Raw genomic sequence first — 14,874 nt, 5'->3', positions numbered from 1 at the left:
TCTTTCTAAGATGATTTTGCAAAGAATAAATGAAAAAGTATGAAAAATATGCTTGAATATGTGGGAGTAAAAAAATAATTTCCCAAAAATATTTGAGAGAATTTCTAAGCTAATCTTCTACCTAATTATGTTTATGAATGGGGTGTATATAGAGTCTTGAAAATTTTTGACCGTTAGGGACACGAAGGACATTTTTAAATTTGTTTGATTAAAAAATAATGATGTTTTAGCGCTAAAAAATTGCCTAACCAGAGAGGCTTGGTCGACTGAGGAGAAGCGCCGATCGACTGACTAAAGTTAAAATTTGAATTTTCAAAGAGGGTCGGTTGGCTGTCGAAAACACTAGTCAACTGGCCAGGGCGATATTCCAAACCTTCGTAGGTTCGGTCGGTTGAGGCTCAAGGCCTGTCTACCAGGCTTGAGGTCCAGTCAGCTAAGCTAATTTTGTTCATTAAAGTTGGTTGGCCGAAGAACAAAATTGACCAAGAATCAATGGCCGGTCGGTTGGCCATTTTAAGAGAGAAATAGGTCGGCCAGCCGAGGCTATGTAAATGGGCCAGATATGAAGGGTCGGTCGACTAAGGCGTTTATAATGCACAATGGTTGGTCGACCGAGGTCCTTGAAAAACCTAATTTTGGCCCTAAATGTTTTAAACCCTTTTGTATGATTTTAGTTTTTTTATGGAAAATGGTTTTCATGAAAGTGTTGAGTGTCCTAAGGTCAGTCTATCGTCATCTGAGCATTCAATCACATCATGCATGATATGCATTATTACAGACCAAAACTAAGATGCATTTACATAAAAAATAAACATGTCTTCTTCTTCTTTTGCTCTACACTTCTCCATGGAATACACTAGATGATGTACTCTTAAAGTGCCTTTTGGCTTCCATTCTTCTTCATCCTTGTGTGCGTGCTGAGATATAAATCTGTTCAAGCATTCAATGCACAGATGAGATGCCAGTACTTTGTCAACATTAAAACAGGGATCGAACTCAAAAAGTCAACATGGAGGACTAGGGGTATACCTTAGAGGATCGCTTTGATGCCTAAGTAAGAGATTAAATAAGAAATTTTGAATTGCAAAAGTAGAAAGAGTGAGTTTGAGTGATATGTTTTACCTCTCTTGGTGACCCCTTTTTTATAATAGTAAAGGCTAGTCTTTTCCCAGCTTGACATTCATGAGATACCATTATGCCTAGGGGGTTACAAGCAACTAGTGGATTGTAAGTAACACAAGCAAGTAACTTTCGAGCGGTTATGTAAGCCATCAATTACTGCTTTCGTAACTGCGCTGGGGATTATTAATAGTTTAGTGAGAGTTACGCAAGACACCAACGCTACCCAAAGCCGACCTTACGGTTGCTTGCCTCCATGGACATATTTATAAATATAGGCGTACTAATAACTATTATTATTTGATTCCTTTAAGATGATCATGGTTGAAGGACGATTCATGAAGCCATTTGATTTTTTTACAACAACAAAAATAAATATGATTTCATGGAATCAAAATTTATTCCAACTAATATGAATTAGAATCATGATTAATACAATTTCACCATTGATTCAATGAACCAAACGTTTTGATTCCCTTCAATTTTGTTGGGAAAGTGTTTTATTTTTAAATAAAATGATATACCTGATTATTATCAAATTCTGTTATTTTAAATAAAAAAACTTGAAATCTATCCTATCCAATGCCTGCAATGAGTATAACTTGTAGCACACGCGGCAGAGCCTAACCGGTCAAGACCAGTCGGCGGTTTGCTCTTACGCTCGCTCGGGAGTCAAGACAATCGCACCCCTATTTTCTCCCAAGAAAGTAAATACGAGCTGGACCAACGGGTGGATTTATACGCCAATCACAAGACGCCGCGCGTCCAACCAAGTGCCTCAGACCATGCCTCCGGTCCGAGGCTCAGACACAAACACAACGCAGCGCCCAACAGACGTACCATAAAAATGTAAAGTTTACTCGCAGCCTAAAGTCGTACACTCGTTCCAGTTAAGGCCTCACCCTCTCTCTCTTCCCCACCTTCTCTTCAGATTAGATCCGTTGTTTTTTGGTGTCGTGCCCTAGCAATCCCATGCGGCCATAGGCCTCTGCACGGGCTCTCCGTCTCCGCAGCCTATCCTTCGCCGCGTAATTCCGATATTGGAGCCGCCATGGCAGCGGACCCTCAAAATCTCCCGCAAAATCCACACACGCAGCAGCGGCAACAGCAGCAGCAACCTTCTGCTTTATCGTCCGCGGAGGATGATGCCCTCAAGAGTAACACAGACTGCGTCTACTTCCTTGCCTCGCCTCTTACCTGTAAGAAGGTGCGATCCCCTCGTCTCTTCGCCGCCTTTCCTTTTTCTAGGGTTTTTAGATTTTTCAACGGTTATTTGGTATCCGATCTGCAATATGAGATCTCTTCGTGAATGTGAAGAATTAATTCGTAATTCGGATCTTTGCTGCAGGCAGCGGTTTTAGGGTTTCTGGGATTTAGTTCCAGATATTGGATCTTGTTAGTGTTTTTGGTTTCCTTTGCGTATGTCTTTTAAATCTTATTGCTGATGTAACCTAGCTTCTCTTTACTTATTAGATTTTGACGGTATCATCAAAGCCCTTAAACTATTATGAGGAAATAATAGGAATTGTGATCTCTGCTATTTCTATGAGACCTATCTGACGTTCGCAAAGCCATTTTATTCATATATCAAAATATTTTTAATTTTTATGAATTTTACACAAATTTCTATAAATCGTTCAATAAATTTGGTGTTATGACTTGTGAGAAAATTCCTTCCGGAATTTCTCTGAAATAGGATGTCTTAATGCTGACACTCCGACAAGAGTTTTCTCATAGTTGAATAGATTAATGCTTAGTCTCTCTCTCTCTTCTCTCTCTTCTCTTCTCTTCTCTCTCTCTCTCTCTCTCTCTCTCTCTCTCTCTCTCTCTCTCTCTCTCTCTCTCTCTCTCTCTCTCTGTTTTATACTTTGAATGATGTCTTTGTTGAGTGGTTTTTTATATCTGTTTTTTATGAGGAGCGTGAGTGATGGGAAAGACCAAGGATTAGTGTATATGTTTGTTAGATATCCTATGTTTTTGCTATTCAATAGAATAAGCAACAGTTATCTAGCAAAAAAGTAGGAGAGAGATGGACATCTATTTTGGCATGGTAAATGTTAAGTGTAACGGTTTTGAACCTAACTCCGATGAGGTATTGTCGTTTTGGCCCACTGACCTTATGGATTTGTTCTATAAAAGGCGCCTCATATGGTTGGATTCCAAATCATCCTTATAAGTTCAAGATCTGCCTAGTACATATCTAATGTGGGACCGTGACAGACTCTCCTGTTCGACTTCTGATGCCCTCGTGAGAGTGACTTACACCTATGTGTAGGACCCACCCACATGATAGTACTTTTAGGATAGCTCTGATACCAAATGTAACGGTCCTACCCAACACCGGGGAGATATTGTCCATTTTGGTCCACTGGCCTCACAAATTTATCCTATAAAAGGCGCGTCTCATAGTTGGAGTCCACAACTATTCTTATAAGCTTAAAATCTCTCTAGTACACATGTGATGTGGGACCGTGACACTAAGCATATGAAGCACTCTATATATGTTTTCTAAATGCCTTAGGTGCTTAGTTGGTAATGCTACATCGCTGCTGTTTCTTAAATAGCAAAAGCAGTGTAAAGTGGTTTTTGTGCTGTTATTCTTTGGATTTGCCTAATTTAGCTGTGTATCCCCTTTTTTCCCAAATTGTCTAAGGAGTTTTTGAAGGTTGACAGTTTTGATTTCGACTCACAAAATTAAACCAAGTGCACATGTAAAATGATTAATTATTTTTTTAGTGTAAGACAGAGCGAATCTACTCTATTCAGTTTCCTAAAAATGTTATTGCACATTACGCACACATGTGAAAAGGTTAATCTCTGTGTGTGTTTGCATTTTGGTGGAGCGAGGGAGTTACTTTATAGCTTATTAAGTCACTAATTCATGAACTTGTGGTTATTTATATTGTTGAGTCATTTCAATGAAGATGCAGTGGATGTTTTATGTTTTACTGATGAAAGAATTTATCTTCATCAATTTTCTTCTGTATGTTTTAGATGGTCTAATACAGCTCTCTGTTTTCCCCTTTCTGTTTCTTACACTTTTCAACAGGGAAGTGAATGTGAGTATCGCCATAGTGAATATGCTCGGGTTAATCCAAGGGATTGCTGGTTCTGGTTAAATGGAAATTGCTTGAATCCGAAGTGTTCCTTCCGCCATCCTGTATGTCCTAGTTTTGTGTTTCCATATTTTATTTCTGCAATAATAGGTTTTAAAAGTGATGCATTCTTGGTATTTGAACATCATTTATTCTATTATGAAATGATATATATAAGTGCTTTTTGTGTCTCTTTTCAGCCTCTTGATGGCTTGTTAGGAACTCAAGCGGCAACTTCTGTTGGATCTTCTCTGCCTACTTCACAGCCTGCACCATCAGCTGCAGTGCATGCTCCTCAGAGTGCGAGTAAACAAGCAGTCCCCTGCATTTTCTTCCAAAAGGGGCTCTGCCTCAAAGGTGATAGGTGCGCCTTCTTACATGGACCAAATTCTGTTAATAAAGTGCTGCAGGTTCCAACGGCTGCATCCATTACTGAACCTCCATCACCTAAGAAGGCTTTCGGTGGTCTTGCAAAGTGTATTCAGGAACCAAAGATTTCAAAAGCAAACATCTTGAAGTCATTTGAATTACCCCCACTGGTGAAACCAGCTGGGGAAACGGAAACTGCCCTAGATAAAAATGAAGTTTCCATTCACAGAACTTTACCACCAGCTATAACTGTAGATGCTGAGCCTCTTAGATACAAGGCAACAACTGTGCCTCCGGTTAATAATGGAAGCTCCAATAGCAGGTCCAACCGCATGCATCGAGGTCTTGTGTCTGATGATCACAGTAAGGATGCTGATGATTCCATAAGGGAATCCTCTCCTGGTTTTGATGTTCTTGTTGACGATGAGCTCAGGGGCTCTGATTTCTATCACAATGAAGATCAATTTGGAAGAACTAGAAGTCACGAAGGAAGAAATCTAAACTCTATGAATGAATTTGATCTTGGTCGTTCTGCAGATTACAGTTCTATGGTTGATGTTGACAGAGAAAGGTTTCGTGATTCACATGGCTATGATTCTTATGAGTTCTTGCAAGGGCAATATGCTTGGGAGCAGCGCAGGGCTTCATCTGAGAGGAAGTTAGTGGGAACAACTCATGTGGAGAGGAGAGGTTACCCTAAAGCTGACAGTCCTGATCAAATTGAGGAGTCAGATTTGCGGCTTCGTTTATTGAAGCAAAGAAGGGTTAATGACTTGAGGTCAGGTCATGATTATGACCATGACAGCCGTATTGAGGAGCGAAGCTGTCGGGGTCCTCATAGGGACTCGCATTATTTACCCCCACATGAGAGTTCCCTTAGTAATCGCCTTCGGGGTAGAATTAAGCTTCCACGGAGATCATCTCCCATCAATGGAAATGAATTGCATTCGGAAAGGGAACTTGATAGGGGAAGGAACCGGAGCAGAATGTCACCTGGAAGGCCACAAACTTCATCTCATCAGGGTAGGGTCCAAGATAGAGTTAAAGGAGTGGTGCAGGATTTCAATAATGAGGCAAGAAATTTTTGGGGTCCACGGATGAAGAGAGACATACTGGATGACAAAAGCGCCGATTTTGCTGGTCCGAAAAGCCTTGCGGAGCTGAAAGGAGGGAAGAATGCTGAAAGCAAGGAACAGTTATCTTCTCTTGGAAGGCAGCAAAATCTAAAGGTTGACAGTCATCATCAGTCCGAGGTTGATCTTTCATTTGAAGGCCCCAAGCCTCTCAGTGTAATTCTGAAGAGAAAAAGGGAGGCTGAAGCAGCGGTATCTGGAAGTGTAATGTTATCTGACAATAATGAAGAGAATAATAAGAAGAGTAAGGAAATCTCGACTGGGAGCTCCAAGACTACATCAGCTATAGAGACACCTGGTGTTCTTCCCCCAGTATCAGGGAAAGAGACTGGCAATAATCGTGTGCTTGGAAATGAGGGAGAATACAAATCTGCAGTGGCTGCAGTCACATTTGAAGAAGATAATGAAAATAATGAAGTCGCTGATGGGCAGTCATCTCAATTACAGAGGACAAACGAGAATGAGGTTGAAATGGAAGATGGTATGATCCTTGAAGAAACAATGGAAGATCATGAGCTTGAAGCCTTCGACCAGAGGGATGCAGACTATGATTATGAGAATGTTGACGAGGGAGAGTTTGATTTAGGTGGGGGTGAAAATCCAGACCCTGATGAGTACTTTGATGACGAAGATGGGGATGATGGGGATGACTTTGCTAAGAAGATTGGTGTTATGCTTACATGAGATTGAAAGAAAGCCAAAAGTTAAGCTCGTCTAGGTTGGTTTTGATTTTCAGATAAGCAGTTTAGCTGCAATGTATTATCCACAGTAGGGATCTTAAGCCTTGTGTTACCTCTTCATTGTATGTAGAACAATTTAATGCAAAATTTTTCATTGTGGTTGAGGCATTTTGGCATGCCTAGCACAGAGCATGATTAACAGTAGAAAGGCCGAATAAGAAAAAATTGCCATTTATCTTTCTAAAATATTTCCTATTGTGGTTGCTTACAAGTGATGCGTTGTTTTAATGTCCATGGATGCTTGCCTATGCAATTGCTCTGTTTTTCTTTTCGTAATTCTGTTTCTTGTGGTGTCGAGCCAGGTTTCCTAAACTTGCCAAAGTTTGTAATGAGTTGAAATTGCCCCCTTAAAAGGCTTTAGGTTGACGAGTATGAATGAAGTGAGAGGTGCTCTATGCTCCTCCACCATGCGTGCCTTCTGCCAAACTTAATCATCGCATTTTATCATTCTCAGGCGGGGGTTTCTGAGGAGCGAGGGCCTGCGGGTTATTTGCCTAGTCTCCGGAAAAGGTCTGTCACTATAATTTGAAAGTTCTTTTATTAATAATAATATTATTATTATTTTCAGAACTCCATATTCTGAACAAAGTCTTCGTGTGTGGTAATTTTTAAGACATGTAAGAATATAATAAAAATATTTTTACTGACTTTTTTTTTAAAAAAATTTAATAAATAGGCTTCTCTTACTCTAAGCACAATTTACTTCAAATTCTTTACCTAGGTTTTAATACTTAAACCAAGTCTTTTATAATGCACCAGAATGACATTATGATAATTTCAATAGGAAAGATGAAAAATTAAAACTAGCTAAAAAAAAAAGCAACTTCTAATAAAATTTTTACTTTTCTCAAAGATTTGAGTTTTAGAACTTTCCTCTATCATTGATGAAGTTATATTTGGGTACTAAGTTTGTTCTACATTTTTTTTTTAATAAAATTCTCTTTACTAAACATGTTTTATTTTAATTGTTAATTGTACATATTTTCATTTTTTTTTTTTTGGTATAGGACTGTACTACATTCATGCCTTTTTGAGATTAATGTTTTTTTTTTAATTATTATTTGAGATATTAAATTTACAATTTCTGTAGGTATTACTTTGTTTCTTCATTCACCCGAACTCATTCCTCTTTGATCTTAAGAGATTCTACACTCAAAACTCACCGATTAAATCGTGAATTTCATCTTCCCATATCACTCCCTTTTAGATTTCTAGGGTTTCTACTGATTCGTTTTGCTCTCCAAATTAAAACCCTCACTCACTCTCTCTCTCTCTCAGCTGCGAACTCTCTCTCTCTCTCTCTCTCTCTCTCTCTCCTCATTTTCTCGCTCTAAACTCGCTCCATCGATGATCAGACTCCGTATCTAAGGCCTAGCGGCGATCCTCGTCAATTTGACTGGTGCAAAATTATGTTCTGAGGATCCGAGACACCATCCCAAAACTGAGGTAAGGAAGTGATTATGGTGTTGATTAGTGGTTTATTATTTTAATGGGTGTATAGGTTTAGGAATGTGAATATGAACATTATTTGGGGTTGAACTGATAAAATTGGGATTTGTGGAATACAGGGTTTTGGTGCGAATGCTGTAGGCACGTGTTTAGGGTCCCTGCGGGCGTTTCCTCAAGGAATGAGGTAAGAGTAATAAATAGTTGATTATTTGATGTTTCATTGATTAAATGGAGTATGTGGGTCCGAAAAAATGTGAATGTGATATTATTCTAGGGGATACATGATTTCAGGGTTTTTGAGCTCCAAACGCCGCGAGCGTGAGTATAGAGTTTTAGTAGGCCTCTCAATAATTAGGTAAGGGGAATAAGTTAAACCAATTAATTTCGAGAATTATATCAATTAAAGTATGACATGTGTTTATGGGATTTTAGCATTGATTTACTGGATATTACAGAATATAAAATCTAGAGTATGAGATTTGAATTTTACATCTGTTATATATTTGTGAAAATTCAGAATTTTTGGGATACATGAAAGTTTTGCAAATGATATATATTATTTTTATACAGCAGAAAATACAATTTTTCCCATACAAATTATAGTATAAGAGTTTCATTTAAATTGTATGGCATGGGAAATACAACTTTTACAGAAATATAGTATAGAGATTTACTAAAGAATTTTTACAGCTTTTACAGAACCATGATATTATAATTTGTACAGAACCATGATTTATAGTTATTACAGAAGTTATTATAGAGCTATAATTTACAGTTATTACAAAATCATGGTTATTTCAGCTTATATAGAATCATGGTAAAACAGTAATATACAGAAATAGTATTATATAGTATCAGATCCTTGAAGGACCAGAACATATTATAGAGCACAGTACCGTAGCTAATACAGTATAGATAGTGCAACCACATATCTCAAATAGAGTGTGGAATGACAGTCGATTGTGCTCGGAGGAGAGACGAAGAGCTCCCTGGCAATCAGGATCAGGTTGAGAAGGTCAATCGTACTATAGAGGTTTACAGTTTGACTTAACCTGGTAGGCTAACCAGAGTTAAGTCCAACCCACGGGCCGCACAACCCGAGCATGCAGAGTCAATCCATCTAGGGAAACTTTCACAGTTATATAGATAAATGTATATAGTTTTACAGAGAACAAGAACTTTCTATTACAGTTAAAAGTATGTTTAATAGAAAGCTTATTTTTAAAAACATAGGTGTGAGTTATAATATGTTTTACATTGAGATGTTATTACAGTTACAGTTGAATTAATAATTATGTTATTAAGGTAAAACTCATTTGCCACACACTGGTTGTAACTTATTCTGTCTTACTGAGAGGTGTCTCACCCCAGAATTCCAAACTTTTCAGGTGATTCAGATAGGCGTGCAGAGCGAGCTCCGAGATAGAGGGGACTTTAGTACTGCCCTCGTTAAAGGGTAAATGTTGTATTAGGAGATGAATTTTGAGTAGTCCTTAGAAGTATTTGTGGATTTTCTGAGAGATGTATATGTATGTTTTGGGAAATACTAAAACTCTAGTATTGTAAATAAGGTTAATGTATTTTTATGTTTCTACTGCATAGGTGGTATGTTTTGTGAACAGGTATCCTGGGTACCACTTGAGGTCCGAGACGTTATAGTGGATATGTTTATAGGTATCAAAGTGATATTTGTTGTAGGATATATATATATATGGTAATGATTTTGGGGTCATTACAAGTTTGGTATTAGAGCGTAGGTTGCTAAGTTATGTAGACTTTAGAGCGCAGCAGAAAACAATACCAGAGTATAGTAATGGATTTTGATGAGGATAGATAGAGGATTGACTAGATTTTGGTAAAGTCAATGTGAGGGATTATCATGAGAATTTAGGGTTTTGTCTCATAGTTTGGAGATAGAAACTTCAGGGTGGTTTCTGTGATTTTCCTCAGGTAACAATTTCAGGAAAGTCATGGTAAACTATCGTTAGTTTTGTTTTCGAATGGTAAGATTGAGCCTTAAATTAGTAGATTGGTTGTATGAAGATATGTTATGATTCTTAGTTAGATTAATGTAAGAATTGTAATATGAAGTTAGGATTCTCAAATTATTATCGTGTTATTGTAGGATGGACCCGAGAAATAGCAATGCTCACGTCGGTGGTAGTAGTGATGCCTTCCAGTATGGGTGGCAATAACTCTAACCAGGTGCTGCGTAGTGTAGCACAATAAGTTATGGCAGAAATCACCCAAAATACTCGAGAGCAGGGTTGCCCACTAGTTGATCAAGGCTGTACAATCCAGCAGTTCACTGACATGAATCCTCCGACATTTTTAGGGGCAGCCGAACCTACAGTTACCAAAAACTAGATGTAAGAAATTGAGAAAATACTGACGGTACTGCACTGCACTAATGAATAGAAGGTCCTCTATGCCACGTACAGGTTGATGGGTGAGGCTGAAAGGTGGTGTATAGCCGTGAAGTTGTTAGAGGAACAGAGATCCGTACCAGTAGCCATGACTTGGAGCCAGTTCAAGGAGGTGTTCTTCGACCGATATTTCCCTGCTACTACTAGAGAAACTAAGGTGGAGGAGTTCTTGAATTTGACGCAAGGGCATCTGACGGTCCAATAATATATGGCAAAGTTTATTGAGCTGTCACGCTTTGCCCCATATATTGTCCAAATGAGGCTAAGAAGGCAAGGAAGTTTGAGAAAGGCTTGAGGCAGGAAATCTATGAATAGGTGGCAGTTCTGAAGGAGCAGTATTTCTCAGAATTGGTAGATAGGGCCGCTGTAGTAGAGATGAGCAAGCAGAGGGATACTGGGATATAGAGCCAAAGAAAGAGGCCCGCACCTCCTGGGTTTCAAGCAGGTACTAGCCAGGGCCCATGGAGGGGAGACTAGTACAGTGGAGGTCAGAGGCAAGTGACGGTAAATTATGGATATTAGGGCGAGCATACTTGTCCTATCTGCATTAGATGTGGTAGGAGGCATACGAGAGAATGCCGTATGGGATAGAATATCTGCTATCGGTGTGGGAGCCATGGACACATTACATGGGCATGTCATGGGATGTTGATCAACACACCAGCTCTTAGACTATTCTGGTAAAATAACTAGGCACCCTGAGGAGGCCAACAGAGGAACATCGCCCCAGCAAGGGTTTATGCATTGACGTCGGGAGATGCTAAGGCTTCGAGTGATATGGTGATAGTTTCCATTAATATGCTTTCAATTAAAGCTATTGTTTTATTTGACTCAAGGGCCACACATTCTTTCGTGTCTATGGGGTATGCCAAATTATGTGGGGTAGAAACTTAGCTGTTAGACACCGAGTTGTTAGTAGCTACACTGATAGGGTCACTAGTGAGGTGTCGAAGGGTGCTTAAAGGTTATCCAGTGGGTATTCAGGGAAGAGTATTACCAGTTGATCTCGTGGTATTAGATATGCAGGGGTTTGATATGATTTTGGGTATGGACTGCCTAGCACCTAACTATGCCAATAGTAATTGTCATAAGAAAGAAGTGATATTTAGGCCTCTTATAGAGCAGAAATTCAGATTCACGGGGTCTTTTGTGTACACCCCACCACAGTTGGTGTTAGCTATTCAAGAAAGGAGACTACTTCAGGACGGTTGCCAAGGGTACATAGTTTGTATAAATGAAATGTCTGAGGAAAATTGAAACTTGCTAATATTCCAATAGTCAGGAAATTTTTAGATGTTTTTCTAGAGGAGTTACCTGGTTTACCACCGAATCATGAAATTGAGTTTGCAGTTGATTTATTTCTAGGTTTGGCATTGACTTCTAAAGCACCCTATAGAATGGCTCCAGCCGAATTAAAAGAACTGAAAGACCAATTGCAAGAGTTATTAGACAAAAGGTTTATCAGGCCTAGTGTGTCGCCCTGGGGAGTGCCAGTTTTATTTGTAAAAAAGAAAGACGAGACGATGAGGATGTGTATCGTGACTACAGAGAGATAAATAAAGTGACAATTAAGAACAAGTATCCTCTTTCCCATATTGATGACTTATTTGATCAACTCTAGGGAACCCGGGTCTACTCTAAGATTGATCTTTGGTCAGGATTTCATCAGATAAAAATTAAAGCAGAAAATGTTCCGAAGACAACCTTTTGAACTAGGTATGACCACTATGAGTTTTTGGTTATGCCCTTTGGATTGACCAATGCACTGACAGCGTTTATGAACCTAATTAACAGAGTATTCCACCAGTATTCAGACCAGTTTTTTGTTGTTTTCATTGATGATATTCTAGTCTACTCAACGAGTTTTAAGGAGCACGAAGATCATCTAAGGATGGTGCTATGGGTTTTAAGAGAAAATAAGTTGTTCGCTAAGTTTAAGAAATGTGAATTCTGGCTGAGGGAAGTTACGTTCCTTGGACATGTGGTCTCTGGGGATGGTATCTCGGTAGATCCGAGGAAGATAAAAGTGGTGGTGAATTAGACGAGACCGAGAAATGTTCAGGAGATCCGAAGTTTCTTGGGACTGGCAGGATACTATCGGTGGTTTGTAGAGGGTTTTTCCAAATTATCAGCTCCTCTGACACGACTTACAAAGAAAAATGTGAAGTTCGAGTGGACTGACGAATGTGAGCAAAGCTTTCAAAAGTTGAAGCAGTGACCTATCACCGCACTAGTTTTGACCATTCTATTAGGGGATGGAGATTTTGTGATCTACAGTGACGCGTCTCTGAGAGGACTTGAGTGTGTATTGATGCAGCAAGGAAAAGTTGTGGTATACGCTTCTCAGCAACTCAAGGAATATAAAAAGAACTACCCGACACATATTTAGAGTTGGCTACAGTGGTGTACGCCTTAAAGATATGGAGGCATTATCTGTGTGGTGGGAACATATTTTTACGGATTTCATTTTAGGATTGCCGCCAACACTTCATGGTTAGGATGCAGTATGGGTAGTCGTAGAGCAGTTGAGAAAGACTGCCCACTTTCTTCCCATCAGAGATGGCTACTCCATGAGTAGGTTGGCAGATATATAACAGAAGATAGTGAGACTACATGGAGTGCCTATGTCCATCGTCTCTGACCGAGATCCACGGTTCACATCACATTTTTGGAAAAGTTTGCAAAAAGCCATGGGTATACAGCTGACATTCAGTATAACCTTTCATCCTCAGACCGATGGACAGATGGAGAGGAGGATTCAGATACTGGAGGATATGTTACAAGCCTGTGTATTAGATTTTGGTGGTAAGAGGATTCAGTACTTGCCACTAGTCGAATTTTCTTATAATAATAGCTACCAGACCAACATTGGGATGACACCATATGAGGCGTTATATGGCAGGAGGTGCCGATCCCCGTTATATCAGGATGAAGCTGGTGAGAGATAGGTTTTGGGGCCAAAGATGGTTCAACAAACTTCAAAGAAAATCAAACTTGATGAGTCCCTAAAATACATGATTTTAGACCCTCATTTATCTTTATTTATCCTCATTTTATTATGTATTTACCCAGAGTTATCATTATCAAAAGCTATGCAAGGTTTGTTTGTCTTTTTAGGAAAAATAGGTTAAAACCATGGAATTAGGCATTACAAGAAGCCAAAGAGGACTTGGAGGATTCAGAGTTCGAATTTAGACGTTCAGCCAAGCTCTTGAAGCTTTAGATCATAAATAGACAAGAAGTTGACGCTCAACCATGTGGTGCGACCAGAAAACCACAGGGGCGACTTAGTCTTCCACTGCAAACTCCAAGGTTCAGACCGAGATAAGAGTGTTGTAAGGTTCGACCAAGTGTGCGACCAAGTGACACCCTAGATTGACCATGGTGAGATACTAAGATAGAACTTAAATTTAGAAATATCGAGAGTTTTGACGAAGTGTTCAACCAAGATACATTACGGGGCAACTATGTTGAGACACTAAGATTTTCTAAGGATCGAGATACTGCAAGTCTCGACCATCAGCTCGACCATTAATACCTTGAGGCGCGATGAAGTCAAAGATATTGAAGATTTGAATCCCTGACTTTCCACGAGATCCGACTAGGGCACGCATGAGAATGCCAGAGGAGTGACTTGGTCGATAGCAACGATCTGCTGCGCGGGATTTGCTGCAAACTTTCCTAACATGTAAAACAACCCTTGTAAACCCTAGGGTCTATAAGTATTCGCTATGAACACAAGCTCTAGGTTCCTCTTTGACCTCTCTTAGGTTAGTAACAGGCCTAGGAAGTCATTAAGAGCCAAATTAGAATAAGAGTAGAGTAGTTTTGGTTCGTGTATAAAGTGTTCGATGGTTGTGACAACCGGTGGTGTTTATAAATTAGCCGTGTATATTAGGATCTCTTCTTGTACTTCTGGTGATAGTGACAGATGTTTTGAATGATAAAGGGATGATCTTTTTATTCATGCTTTCATTTACTTCTTTCCATTTACTTGTTGTGTGTTTGATGAAAGATTGCAAATAAGGATAAGTACTACTACGTATCAATCAAAGGGAAACAGTCGACTACGGGACCGTAGAGGTGTTCGTTATCGTTGAGACAGGGTATACTCCGGTTCCCGACCATACTCCAGACGGTTGGTGCACCCTTGCTACCTTGTGCCCTCGATCGCCCCTCTCCCGCTTTGATCCACTTGGGTTAGTACTTCTATGGAAGTTTGGATGAGCATAATTAGAAGCATGGCATCCAGCGTCTAATTTGGATCACAGTATCGCTTTGTAAGAGTAGGGTAATTTAGAAATTTACTTTCTTTCTAGTAGTATAGATTTACTTGCTTTCAGTTACATGCTTTCCAGTAGTTGGTTAAATTCCATCCATTGAAAAATACCATCTTTCACTTCTTTTTCATAGCAAAGCCATAATAAACTATTTTGGAAGAGGTTTAATAACTGCGCTTCAAGTCCCCGAGGTTCAACACCCAACTTACCCACTTTCTACTGAACTTGGGATAGTTAGGTTTTATAAATTTATTTTCGGTAGT

At 39.3% G+C, this 14,874-nt stretch overlaps 1 protein-coding gene across 2 annotated transcripts; it reads left to right on the top strand.

The window, feature by feature from the left end:
- The first annotated feature begins 1,926 nt into the window (after positions 1–1,926).
- On the top strand, positions 1,927–6,642 carry LOC131153399 (zinc finger CCCH domain-containing protein 17). Of its 2 annotated transcripts, XM_058105682.1 has the most exons (3): positions 1,927–2,326; positions 4,169–4,279; positions 4,415–6,642. In XM_058105682.1, the coding sequence occupies exons 1-3, from the start codon at positions 2,171–2,173 to the stop codon at positions 6,398–6,400; spliced, it is 2,253 nt and encodes a 750-aa protein (XP_057961665.1). In that variant the 5' UTR covers positions 1,927–2,170; the 3' UTR covers positions 6,401–6,642. The 2 variants fall into 2 exon arrangements, with proteins under 2 accessions (XP_057961665.1, XP_057961664.1); XM_058105681.1 differs by having other exon boundaries at positions 1,985–2,326; positions 4,169–6,642.
- The last annotated feature ends 8,232 nt before the right edge of the window (positions 6,643–14,874 follow it).

The sequence above is a fragment of the Malania oleifera genome, chromosome 4 (assembly GCF_029873635.1).
Source record: "Malania oleifera isolate guangnan ecotype guangnan chromosome 4, ASM2987363v1, whole genome shotgun sequence".
In the NCBI taxonomy this organism is placed as follows: domain Eukaryota; kingdom Viridiplantae; phylum Streptophyta; class Magnoliopsida; order Santalales; family Ximeniaceae; genus Malania; species Malania oleifera.
The sequence above is the reverse complement of the archived record's forward strand: the minus strand, read 5'-3'. Positions and strand labels throughout refer to the sequence as shown.